The following is a 13,051-nucleotide window of genomic DNA, read 5'->3' as shown; positions in this document are numbered from 1 at the left end:
CTCATAAGAATCTACTGTATCAATTCTCACGTTACTGTGAAATTGTATCTGTGAAAAACGGCTATGACTGGGACATCCCATTTTTTCTAACAGCGGATACATAAGAGACACAGATAAGCAGATTTGGCTTTACTTCGAGCAAGACGAAATAGGAAAAAGGGAGAGAGATATAGGTAAGTAAAAGTAAGCAGAGAAACAGTAAATTCCTCAGTGTAGACATAACTTGACCAATCAATCATCATATCACAGCTGCGTATATTCATTAAGCGTGTCATGACGACCCTCCCCGAAAAAATAAAGTAGCAAGGCAAAAAAAAAAAAAAAAAAACGGAAGAATAAAAAACATAGAGCAGAAGAATGGACATATGAAATAGAAAAATAAAAGAAGAAAAGAAAATTGACGCGGAGGGAGGGACATTTGCGGGACATTTGAGATAGAGACAGTTATCCAGGAAAATCGACGACAAAAGGAACTTGTGCTACGAGGCAACAAGTGGAGAAGAAAAAGCACAGATTGCCTGCCAGAGATTGTGCTATACTACAGTCAGTAGAGTAGAAAGAAAATGACCTTTAGAAGATGAGTGATCGGGTCTTTTGGCGTCGAGCCTCTTGGGAATTGATGTTTGGCTGCGATAGTTGTGGTTGATGTCGGGGACGTGGAATGCCCCCTGGAGTTGGTCTACTTTGACCAATGTGTTGCTCCTTTGGAGGGGGTGGGGGTGCGTATGAGTGTCTGACAAGCTTCCTCTCCTCAACAGTTGGTTTCTTATCCTCAACAGGCCGTTTGATGTTCAGGTTCTTTTCACGGCGGAGAACAAGATCTGTCCATGGTTTGGCTTGGCCACTTCCAGAGGAATGGCACTTTCCAACGGTCTCCGAGAGGACTTTCATCCAACCGTCCTTCTCTGCCCTGCTGTCGGCGTAGAAGTCAATAACCTCTCCGTTGCCGAAGCGAATTCGGAAACCTTCTTCGACAAACATATAGCCCTCTTCCTCCTCGGCAAAGGCAGATTTACGTCTTCGGCCACCCTTAGCAGATGTCTCTTTTTGAGTGAGAGATGACCTGTCATCTATCAATTTGACTGCTTTGGCCAAATTAATGGTGGCACGGGGCTGGCGAGTAACCTCGTGGAAGGCAGTTAATTTAGATCCTTGTAGTTTAAATAGACGGCGGCGCCAGTACTAGTTACTTGTTAGCTTGTAGATTATTATATTATCTTCGAGCAGTGACTCACTGGACAATCGCCTCCTTGCTGGGACAAAAATCCCTCCCAATTTCTAGCAGCTGCATGGTCTGCTTCCCTCATTTCGCGAATACAGGCGTTCATGCTCTTTGGCATATCATCATCAGTGGCACCTTTGGGCTTTGGAACATACAGCAATTGAAGCTCCAACGTTCCAATCTTATATGGAGGTCGACGAGAGACAGTGGTGGCAGTGCTTCGTTTGCTCTTAACACTGCTAACAGTCTCGTCGATGGCCCACTCATTGAAACAAGTCACATCAACAGTAAGTGGGCGCCCAAAGGCTTTCTCCTCAAAATCGGCTAGGGATACATAAGCGCGTGCAAAGTTGCCATCCTTATCAACAACCTTTCTGACTTTCTCCCAAGGATCGATAATATTGGCCAGGGCCTTTTCTTCTGCTTGTCTCTTCTGAAGTTGCTGTGCCTCCTGCTGCTGGCGAAGTTCCATCTCCCGGCGTTTCTTGGGGGAGGCAAAAACGCGACTGAAAGCAGAGGACTTCTGGGGTTTGGGAGCTTTCGTCGGAGAAGCGGGCCGTACCGGCTGTGGTTTAGGTTTTATTTGGTCTGGTTTCATCTGCAAAGTTAACTGGAACTCAAGCTCCTGCATAACAACAAGCTCAAACTCCTGACCAATTGGAGCAGATCTGCCGAGTTCAAGACATGAAGTGGTAACACAATGCAAACCGTTGTCCAGAGTAAGAGAGAAATACGATCGTTCACCTAGATAAACAAGGTGAGTACGCATTATTCTTTATCATATTAACCGAAGAAAACTCACCTCGAGGAAGGGGAAGATCCAAATCTTTGGCACCGACCACCTTGACAAACAACCTTCCGCGGTCACCATCTTCTTCGGTGTTGTCACAGCCATCTCCAGTCTCAGCCTCTACAGTCTCCTCTGCATCATTTGCTGCGTCTTTAACTGTACTTTCTTGACCAGGAAGAGGCGGAACAGGTTCCTCCGCAATCTTCTTCCGAGGAATAGCCCCAGACATCTTAATGCTTTGACGTCTCGCCTTGGGGGTCCAAGGCTCAGTGGTCCAGGTTTGCTGGCTGGCCTTCCTCGGGGAGTTTGGAGCGGTGAGGGATTCTGTGTTAGCGTCATCCTCTGGGCGGCTCGTTGCAACTACCATTTTCGTGTTCTGTCTCATCAGGTAACCTCTCTGTTTTGTTGTAGTGGTGTCAGCTGTATTTCTGTCAACGGAAGATGATGAAGCGTCTTGTGCTGAGTTGCCTGCGCCTGATATCTGTGCTGAGAGTTGGGAAAAGGGGATATCGAATGCTACCTTTTGAGCCTCCATAACTCGGTCAAACTCGGCATCAAGGCCAAAGCCGTCACTGCCAGAGTCTACTTTGATATCAAGCTTAACCAGAGAGCTAATTCGAGACTTTTCGGGCAGTGGCGCGAGCTCCAAGGGCTTGCGTTCTTTCGGTTGTTCAGGTTCAGTGCTCTCTTCCTCCTTGACCGGTTGTTCCACGCGCGGCAAAGGCTTGAACTCTTCAATGGGTGAAACCGGAACATCTTGACCACTAACTCTACGCCGCGTTGCTGCCATGGTGCTTACATCGGCTGGAGTTAATGAGGTGCGTGTCTTGTAAGTGCCTCCGGGGGCTTTAATAGTTGCTATCGGCTCGGGGACGATAAGTGACTGATCAGGGGATTCTGCGGGCGAAATTGGATGACGAATAACAGAATCGGGACTACCAGGGCGGTCAAGTGAATTACGGACATTTTCCTGGCCAATGGGAGGAGGTTGGGCGAGCCTGTCTTCGGCGGGAGGTGTAGACTGATCAATGTAAGATGTGAACTGAACATCAAAATTAGGGTCTGCATCGGGACCAGACATCGACGATGCTAATAAATCATGCTCCGGGTATTGAGGAGAATGGACAGACTTAGTGGGAGTCAATTCTCCAGCGCCCATTTCGAAGTTATGGGGAGCACCTCCCGGAGGGGTGGGCACGTCGTCCTTGGAGGTATCAGAGTAGCGGCTGCTTGAATCATCAACAATGTGACCCGGTGCCTCGGCATGGTCAGTCTCTCCTTTCGTATCATTCCCACTGAACATGGGGACAGAGTAGAGATCCATATCGTCATCATCCTCCTCCTCTTTTATGATCACAGTTTCGTCTTCGAAGGGCTGATCGGTTTCTAGAGACGGAATTGGCACGTCTGGATCCAGAGGCAAAGCGTTGTAATTTCCAGAGTTGTGCGAAGTATCGTGGTATTCACTCAACTCAGAAGACTCTTCCCGGCTCTTCATGTTTTTCAGGATTGACTCGCGTGAAATACGGGGAGACTCAATTGCCGGAGACTCATCATTGCCCTCTGACTTTTGGCTATGGTCCAGGTCACGCTCAACACTCCTTTCTTTTGCTCCCGCACGTCTCATCCGTCGCTCACGCTGTGTCTCTGCGTCGGACTGATAGCTATGTTCACCACTCATCATCAACTTAAGTCTATCCTCAAGTGAGAGCGAATTGCGACTAGGACTGGCGATGTCTGATTTGGAGCAAGAGGCAGGGCGAAGAGGTTGTGGCATGTCACGCTGAGCACTGCTTCCACGTTCAAATGCAGCATTCAAACCAGGGCTTGGAGAGCTTCTAGAAGTTTGAGGAGATGATTGGGAAGGTGGAAGCGGAGGAAGTGGGCGACGCTCCCCATTGGAGTCCAATGATTCAATGCGGTTCTTGAACAGAGTAGAATCCCTGGAGCTTGGTCTGATGTCAGGGCCCGGACTTCCGAAATCGTCATTAAAAGGATCTCCATCACTTCCAACAGTCTCATCATTTGCACTGTCCGGGCTCATGTAGCGCCATTCGTCCGGGAGTACGACTGGAGTCTTATCAGTGTCTTCAAGGGAGGCATCAAAACTATCCTCGATCTCCATGGAATAGCTTTGATCAAAACTGTCTTCATTGCTTGCATCTTCAAAGCTTCCTTCACGAGAGCTAGAAGCCACGGATGAAGGAACGGGTGTGGTCATCTCATATTCATTAACCTGGGGGGGAGCAGCGTCGAATGTAACACTCTTTGTCTGGCGATGGTAGCTGTATCCTTCGGAGGTCATACTGACCCTGCTTTCATCAGCATCGTCAGACCATATTTCGCGCCGTGGGTCGAATGCGGCTGATCCTCGGCCAAACCGGCTTGCTTTCGATAGCGAGGATTTGCCTGGCGACTGGGAAGTAGGGGATTTTATTGGGGAACTAGCATCCTCGTCTCCACTTTTGGCCGTGGTTTGCGGTGTCCCCGCTCCCTCGCCACTATTCTTAAATCCTGCAGTCTGCGATGGGAGTTGACGTCGAGCATCAATCTGACTTGTTCCATCTTGGCTGTTTTGAAACTGACGGCTTAGAGGCCTGCCACTTGCTAGCGGCCTCTCCAAAACCTGAATGTGAGTAGGATCATATTCCTGCTTGTGCTCCCTGGCGAACATGCTGCTGTTCTTGACTCGCGAGGCGCGCATTAAATTCTCAATTGATGATCGTTTACTTGCAGAGGATGTCCTTGGGGACCCCTCATACGGATCACTATTCTCGTGGCCCAGCCTAAAAGGCGAACCAGCGTCACGACCTTGCCAGAAGCGCCGCGGAGAGGTAGCATTGCTCAATGGCGAATTTTCAAATGGTGAAGATTCAGTACTTGCTGGATCCTGTCGGGCATGTCAGATGTTTCACTTGGTATAGGCCAGAAGAAAAACGAAAAGCTGTTTTAGCGTACCTTCCAGCTGGGAGAGTTGCGCCTCTGAGCCACTGGGCTAAGTTCAGAGAGTGGGCGCTGACTCGAACCCATTTTTCAACAGCAGATATTGAAATCTGTGTATGAAACAGGTCAGTATAAACATGATATCAAGATGGCCGATCCCGCGTCTCCGGGGAAAATCAATATGACACTCATACCTCAAACAAGTAGAGGAAACAAAGGCTCGCCGTGAGCTAGTAAATGTAATATCCGTTGATATGATCTGCTGCGACTGCAATATCAAAGAATTTATCACCGGACAATGGGGAATCAAAATGGCTTCCACAAAGGATTGGGAAGAGTAGAATCGAGTCGCGAACGACAACAAATAACAAAAACAAGGCAAGTTGCGCAGCGCGCAAAGCGCTAACGAATGAGGAAACGGAAAGAGGACTGCAAGAGCAGGGTATCTCTGCAGGACGAAGAAGAGACTGTGTCTGGAGAAAAGGAGAAGAAGAGGAGGAGGAGAAGAAGGTGATGGTTTGGATGTCTGGATGATGGGGTTGAAGTTGGAGTTGAGGAGTTGATATAAGGTGTTGACAAATAAAACGCAAAAGCCTATTTGTTGCCATGACAACGGCTTAATAAGAAGGTTATTCAACAGATGAGTAATGGATGAGTCATCCGGAGCGGCCAAATATCCGGCCGGAGCCTATCCGGGCGGGCAAACTCAAAATAAAAAAATATTGAAAGAAGGCGAAAGGAAATCAACGACGGCGACGACGACGTCAACCTTAGCGAAGTCGTTGAAGCGGCAGCTGGGATATCAGAGATGCTGTCGGCAAGGGCCCCTTTGAGGCCTAGGACGCTGTGTCTGTACTGTCAGATCACTCGCGCGAGTCTCCTGCCAGTCAGCGAGGCATTACAGCCATGGAGACAGCTCTCTCGAGCAGCTTCGACAGCCCATGCTCGACGGAAGCCCTCACGAATGAGGCTGTCGCCGAACGTAGCAAAGTCCGTGCTACCAGATGAGAAATCTAAGAAGTCTGGCCGGTTTGAGAACAGCCCGTTTGGAGCCATGAACCGGACCAGCGTTCGTCTCCGGGATAACACCCGCCCCAGATCGGACGCCGAGCTCAGGCGAGCAGCCAAACCGAAGTTCAGAGAGCAAGGACAGGATAAGGAAAAGAGCGAAGAATCGTGGATGAAGCCTCTGAAGATGCAGATTGCCCTAACTCCTGTGCCGTATAATCGACGTATGGCCATCAAGGAAAAGATTGCCGACATAACTTCATTCGACCAATTCCCGCTTCTCGACGCTGTGCGCGAGGCAGTGTATAAGAATGCGCTGGTGGGGATGGAGGATATCACTCCCACGCCCATTCAGCGTGTTGCCATACCGACACTGTTGGGCAACAATAACAAGACTCCCGACCCCGCTGCCCAAACAGACGACCTTGCGCCCAAGTATGACCAGTTCCTGCTCGCGGCGGAAACTGGCTCAGGCAAGACTTTGGCCTATCTTGTTCCCGTACTTGATGCTCTCAAGAATGCTGAGGCCTTTCAGAAGGAACAGGACAAGATCGAGGCTGATGAAAAGGCGAGGAAGGAGCAGGAGGAAAAAGAGCGGCGAGAAAAGAACAACATATTTGAGTTGGAGTCCCCTGAGCTTACAACACCAGATACATACCAGGATGTTGCAAAGCCCCGAGTTATTATTCTGGTCCCTACATCCGAACTGGTGAACCAAGTAGGGCACTTAGTCAAGCAGCTCTCACACACGATCAAATTCCGTTCTGCTCTTATCAGCTCCTCGCAGACCCCGCGTAGGATTCGAAATAGTTTATTCAACCCCGCCGGTTTAGACGTGCTCGTCAGTACGCCGCACCTGGTTAGCTCAATTGCAGAGTCTAATCCATACATCCTGAGTCGTGTAACTCACATCGTTGCGGACGAGGCAGATTCCCTCTTTGACCGGTCTTTCTCACCAATCACCAACTCTATAATCGAACGAGCAGCATCAACGCTAAAACAGCTCATTCTCTGCTCTGCTACAATTCCTCGACACTTGGATAATCGTCTTCGTGAACTATACCCTAATATTCGAAGACTCGTCACTCCGAATCTCCACGCTATTCCTCGAAGAGTCCAACTCGGTGTTGTAGATGTCGACAAAGAGCCCTACCATGGCAAAAAGTCCCTTGCATGCGCTGACGTCATATGGTCCCTGGGCAAGGCTGGAAGCGGTGATGATGGGGATGCCTTTGCCCGTATTACCGGCACTCCAGAGACAAAACATATCATCGTATTCGTCAATGAGCGCGAATCAGCCGAAGAGGTAGCTGGCTTTCTGACTTCAAAAGGAATTGACGCCGTTGCCCTGACCCGTGACACCTCGGAAAAACGACAAGCTGAGATCCTCAACGAGTTTACTCAGGCAAAACCACAACTCTCCGAAGAGGACAAGAAATTGCTTATGAAGAGCAAGCAACTTGACTCAGGCTCAATACCCTTCCTGCAAAATGACGAGCCTAAAAAGTCCGGCTCAACAAAGTCACTAGACAACACTAAAGTCCTTGTCATTACTGACCTGGGATCCAGAGGAATCGATACTGTAGCTGTTCGAAACGTCATCTTGTACGATGTTCCTCACTCGACTATCGACTTTATTCATCGTCTGGGTCGTTTGGGTCGCATGGGCAGAAGAGGACGAGGTATCGTTCTTGTCAACAAGAAAGACCGAAAGGACGTTGTCAAGGGTGTCCGTGAAGCAATGTTCAGGGGACAAGCATTGATCTAACACTCATCTCCTCATTTCCATCATCTCTCTCCCCATACATGCATTTGTCTCCTTATATACCGTCCTGTATTATATACCATCTACATAGCATTGAATTCCCGGCGCCGGTTAAAAATTGTATGATAGTGGGCCACTGATTGGAAGCAACGAGTGTAGGTTGGAAATCGTTATAGAAATACGATAAATTTAACGACTTCCAGAGCTCCCGTTGGCGGACAAGTTTATAAACTTTAGAACTACAAATAATAGAATTGTGACCATTTGCTATTGAGAAAGCATTTGGCCAAATACCAATAACCGAGATCACTATTAGTCAAACATCATGCGAGGGGTCCTGTAGTAACAAATGTCTTCTCTCTACATTATTATGATCTAATATACATAGCTTACAGCTTCTATCTCACACTATACACAAACAAACAACTCCATCTTCTAGCAAGCAAGGAAATGTATCCTCCCCGCAGCCAAAATCTATGTAGGTTAAAAGGAAGAAAATACCCAAGGTCTCACAAGAAATAAAGCGCTGCATGTCTGTCGTCAACATCTACCTGTGCATCCTATTATTCAACAAGCCAGTAATCAATGATGGTCTCGGATACTTCTAGCACGTCGGACTCCTCCTCGGGAAGAGGATATTCACGAAGACACAAGAAACGTCATCGGATTCAGAAAAGCGGTCGACGACAGCGATCAGCCGGCAATACAGACAGAACATTAGATATACTGATTCTAGTGTTTGTGGAGTATTTGAAGATCGAGATCGAGAATGCGAAGATACGGTTGTCAAAGGAGAAGGAATCACAGTCTAGAAAGGAAAAGTGGGCTCCGCCGTTGCAACCACCCAGGGAAAGGGTATATGGTGAGTAGCCATTGGCATAGGGATATCTTTTGGTCATTACACAGGCTTTGACTGATGCCTCGCAAAGATGCCGGAGATCCAATGCCCATAGACGGTTTTGACAAAGTGAACAGTCCCAACGAAAAGGGTTACCGTTATACGCCCGATTCTGAAACCCAGCTTGACATGCATGAGTGTCACCCCACGTCAATTAGAGGATCTTGATATAGCTGGGTGGTGGAAAAGACCAGGAAGATCCTTTAGCAGGATTGTTCGAACGGTCATACAAAACGGGAACTGGCAGGCCGTTGGGTTTGATTGACAGCCTATAACAGCAATTGAGGAAATTGAGAACCGCAGGCTAAAAGTTAACGATATCCCGTAAGTAACCTGCATCTCTCCGCATTAGTATGATTCAAGCTGATACTGAAAGTGAAGCTGTGAATGACAAGGGTGTACGGCTGCGAAGATACAAACAAGAAACCGCAATAGCAAACATACAAAGCAAACAAAGTTGTAGTAGCGATATAAAAGATAGAAAGTAAATGTAATAGACATACCTGTAAAACAAATCTCGGGTATCCTCACTCGATAACTCAATTCACAGCTCGTATAAACACGATTCAGAGTCATGGGATTCCTCAACTGGTGGAGCAACCTTCGCGACTCCATGCACTCGGTCAAGGAAACTGAAACACGAACAGCTCATCGGCTTGCCCACTCGCCTCCAGAACTGTGGTCCAGTAGGGATCATATTGCATCGCGACGACTTCGTTTTCGACGAGAGCTGGCGCTCAAGAAGGCCAAGAAAGAGAACAGAAGCATTGTGCCCGTCGTGATGAGGTATCCCGAAGGTCCATACTGGCCATATACCATAGAGGACGACATGGGTGAATATCTCAAAGCATATAAACACAAGAGAAAGATAGACACTTTCCGAGCTCGCCATCCACACTTGCAAATCCATCAGACGGATGAAAACACCTTTCATGCGTATAATCCCTGGAATGGCGAAACATTCCTTCTCTATTGATTTGTTTGATATTGCGATGGAGGGCATTCAAACAGCAATATCCCCAAACAAAACCATACACAGAATTCCGACTTAAACACAGCTCTCCTCTAACCTTCTGGACGCCCGTCGACATGAGCGAGTAACACGTCTTCCTTCTCCAATCTCGCTTGCATCGGTCTCCGTCCTTGTTTCAGAAACATCCGGTGTAGGACTTGTAGTACTCACACCAAGTCCCCGACCCCGTCGATCAAGCCGCGATTCATCGTCATTTGTTAAGAAACGATGAATGGTACGGTGGTCCATTACCCGTTCTTCTTTGTCACGCCTACCCTCCTTATCAGTTTTGGGCCATCGATATCCATATAATTTAGAATGCCGTTCACAACGTGGACATTCTTTTCTTGTAAAATAAGCTTCTCCTTGAACAAACCAGTCACTGCACGTTTGGCATTCAACCCATCGATCACAACGCTGTACCAATAAAACACTGGTCTTGGTATAGTCCCCGGGGACACGAACCTTAAATATTGGAGGTTCCTCAACGACCGGTAATGGAAGGCCGCGTTTTTTGTATTTCCGTTTAGGTCTAGGGGCATCATTTGTGGCTTCTGATTCAACTGGTTCGGATACTGTGGATAGATCCGATAGATCTGTTTCGGAATCTCCAAGAATTATTTGAGGAAAAGGAGGTTTAAGTTGTAGTTCGGGTATCTTTTCAATCTTTCCTGGTTCATTTGTAGTTGAATCCTCGGTCTCCGGTGCAAGTGGCGCCTGGTCGCCAGATCCAGGACAAGATGTTGCGGCAGTCGATCCAGACGATTGACCACTACTATTTTCGATAGAAGTATCTCTTGACGCCCGACAAGCCGCCGATACTTCTTCATCGCAAAGTGGAATATCGGCTGTACTGCATTTATTCTTCGTGCTATTACCTCCGGGCAGAGTGGAATCGTTGGATTCTTCCGCGTTTCCGGCGAGTGGCGAGCACGTATTCGTCACTGGTGAAGGTGATCCCTGGTTTGGCTTTGCATCAACACCCACTGTATCATCTACAGATTCCTGAAGCCGCAAATTCGATGATTTCCGTTCAACTTTCCTTCTCTTCCCTAGAAAACCATCGGAGGATTCAGAATCTGTTTCCAGCTCGTGCTTTTCGCATCCATTCGAAGAGCTGGGCGGGTGCTCTGACGCATCAGCAAATTCAGATGAGCTATGCACCCAGCTGTTGACACGTGAGGCGGATGGGGACGACCAGCCGTTACGCTGTGCCATTTCGCAGCTATGGCAAAGGCATTCGCAGTTATCCTCACTAAAATAGTTGTCGCCATATGAGACTGTTATTTCATCTCCAATGTCGATATCCTGGGTGGCGACCACTTCCATGCTCTCGAAACCCCTCGTGACTAGTTTCGCATTGGCATTACAGTCGTGGTTCGCAAATCTTGCAGGCCCCAAAAACAGGGACGCAGTCTTTTTCCTGGTCGACATAACAATGCTGAAATCCCGTTTGGTAAGGTCAAGGTCATTTTCTTCCTCCTTGGTAATTGAAACTAGTGTCCCGCTGAGATATTTCACCGGATGACCGGACGGTATGAATTTCCTAGCAGAGACTGCCGCCTCATGAGTCAAAACCGTATATCTATTCGTAGTTGTAACCTCAAATGGGCAATCAGGGAGATATATTGATATGTATTTGCGAAGATGTCGACGAAACCATTCCCTTTCCCGGTCAGAAAGAAGCCTATCGGTGAATTTCTTAAGTCCAGGAAGCGCTAGAAGCTGCTTCTCCGCCTTCGGCACGTCTTTGGCGACGATTACATCGTGAAGGAGAATAGACGTAATAGTGTCCTCGTTGATGCCCCTGACAGGGAAGTATTTGGTCCTGTTTTTGCGAATGGTTGTCCAAAAGAAAGCCTGTACCATATAGCTGTTAGAATAGGTATCGACTATCCCGTATGTCTCATCTCCATAGTATCAGCGCAGGGCTTACATGGTCCACAAGGGTATCTGTCAAGATATCATCATATGTTGCGAGCTGAGAGAGCGTCAATCTCTCCCTCTTCTCGACGGTAGGTGTGCGTGGCATCGTTATAGGTCATATATCATCACAAAATAACAATAATGAGCCAGAACACCGTAATAATAGGGTCATGAAATAAGGTCATCGACGGGGAGCGTGCTCTTGGGGATTTAAGTCTTGGGGCAAACACAACTTCTAAACAGTCGCGTTCCAGTAGCATTGACCCAGAAGACTCCCACAAGACCAGCACTGTCTTCTCAGGAAGCACAGATCCTCCGCCGTCGACGTTCCAGGAGGACTGCGCACGCGATGTAAACGCCAGCCTTCTTCGCGCCGTTTTGGAACTTCTTCACGAGTCGCAAAGGGGGCCAAATGCGACAGTCACGTGGTTGTATACTTCATTTAGTCGGGAGCACATTTTTACTTCCAAAATGACATTTTCAATTATAATGTTTCTCTGTCGCATGCACCGCGAATAGAAAATAGGAATTCTAGCTTCTCTCTACTGATTTCATATATAAAATCACCGTATTTCTGGCACTTTATCGCCGGGGTGAAGACGGGACCTCATGGAGCCGGAGTATCGGCGTCCGGCATATGATAAATCCGGATAAATGATTAGGTAATCAAAAAGATTGATGGAAGCCGTAAAAGAAAGAAGACGATGAAGAGGAAGCGAAACAGAAGGACAAGACATTGCGCAATGAAGCAAAGATGATACAACTAAAGGTATGCTTCTCATGTGTTTGCTACATGCAGAATCTTGTGCTAACTTTTGTTCATAGACCCTCCTCAACTGTATTGACAATTCCGGCGCCGCAGTCGTCGAATGCGCCCAAGTCCTGAAGAAGTCAAAGACAGGGACAATAGGTTCGTCCGGCCCCTTGATATATACATACACGGTTGCTGGTTTGCTTATTTGACACGATTGCAGGTGATCGGATTGTTGTCGTGGTCCAGAAACAACGGAATTTCGGCTCAGACGGCAACGCAAGTACATCTATTGCGAACAAGGTCAAGCGAGGAGATGTCCGCCATGCCGTGATTGTTAGAACGAAGAAGGAGGTCCGACGGCCAGATGGAAGCTATGTCAAGTTTGACGATAATGCCTGTGTCCTGATAAACAAGTCTGGAGACCCAATTGGATCAAGATTAAACGGTGAGTTTGGAGACTGGTATCGGATATTGAAGACTAGCTGTGACGTGACTAACTATTGGTGAATAGGCATTGTTGGAGCGGAACTACGAAATAAGAAATGGTCAAAGATATTGTCATTAGCGCCGATGCATTTGTAATATTATTTGTTGCCTGTATTATACAAGATCTCTTTTAAATGACGGCGTCGTGTATATCGTTAAGTTCTTTCACTCTTCTAGAGACAATTTCACCCATACGCCCCCTGTCCGTTCCTGCGGCTAAATGCAAATATCCGTAACTCCTGGCCAT

At 47.7% G+C, this 13,051-nt stretch overlaps 4 protein-coding genes across 4 annotated transcripts; 2 read left to right on the top strand and 2 right to left on the bottom strand.

Annotated features, from left to right (window-relative positions):
- Positions 1-570: 570 nt before the first annotated feature.
- Positions 571-4,716, bottom strand: TRV_05896 (GTP binding protein (Bud4), putative; the record flags this gene model as incomplete). The annotated part of the gene is made up of 3 exons (XM_003019989.1): positions 571-1,182; positions 1,236-1,966; positions 2,025-4,716. The coding sequence occupies 3 exons, from the start codon at positions 4,714-4,716 to the stop codon at positions 571-573; spliced, it is 4,035 nt and encodes a 1,344-aa protein (XP_003020035.1).
- A 1,203-nt stretch (positions 4,717-5,919) lies between these two features.
- Positions 5,920-7,731, top strand: TRV_05895 (uncharacterized protein; the record flags this gene model as incomplete). The annotated part of the gene is made up of 1 exon (XM_003019988.1): positions 5,920-7,731. One exon carries the CDS (start codon positions 5,920-5,922, stop codon positions 7,729-7,731), a length of 1,812 nt encoding a protein of 603 aa, XP_003020034.1.
- A 1,469-nt stretch (positions 7,732-9,200) lies between these two features.
- Positions 9,201-9,602, top strand: TRV_05894 (uncharacterized protein; the record flags this gene model as incomplete). The annotated part of the gene is made up of 1 exon (XM_003019987.1): positions 9,201-9,602. The coding sequence occupies one exon, from the start codon at positions 9,201-9,203 to the stop codon at positions 9,600-9,602; it is 402 nt and encodes a 133-aa protein (XP_003020033.1).
- A 284-nt stretch (positions 9,603-9,886) lies between these two features.
- Positions 9,887-11,670, bottom strand: TRV_05893 (SET domain protein; the record flags this gene model as incomplete). Its single annotated transcript, XM_003019986.1, has 3 exons — positions 9,887-10,003; positions 10,104-11,498; positions 11,575-11,670. 3 exons carry the CDS (start codon positions 11,668-11,670, stop codon positions 9,887-9,889), a joined length of 1,608 nt encoding a protein of 535 aa, XP_003020032.1.
- Between the last annotated feature and the right edge of the window lie 1,381 nt (positions 11,671-13,051).

Source organism: Trichophyton verrucosum (genome assembly GCF_000151505.1).
Source record: "Trichophyton verrucosum HKI 0517 chromosome Unknown contig00652_1.f1.exp, whole genome shotgun sequence".
Taxonomy (NCBI): domain Eukaryota; kingdom Fungi; phylum Ascomycota; class Eurotiomycetes; order Onygenales; family Arthrodermataceae; genus Trichophyton; species Trichophyton verrucosum.
The sequence above is the reverse complement of the archived record's forward strand: the minus strand, read 5'-3'. Positions and strand labels throughout refer to the sequence as shown.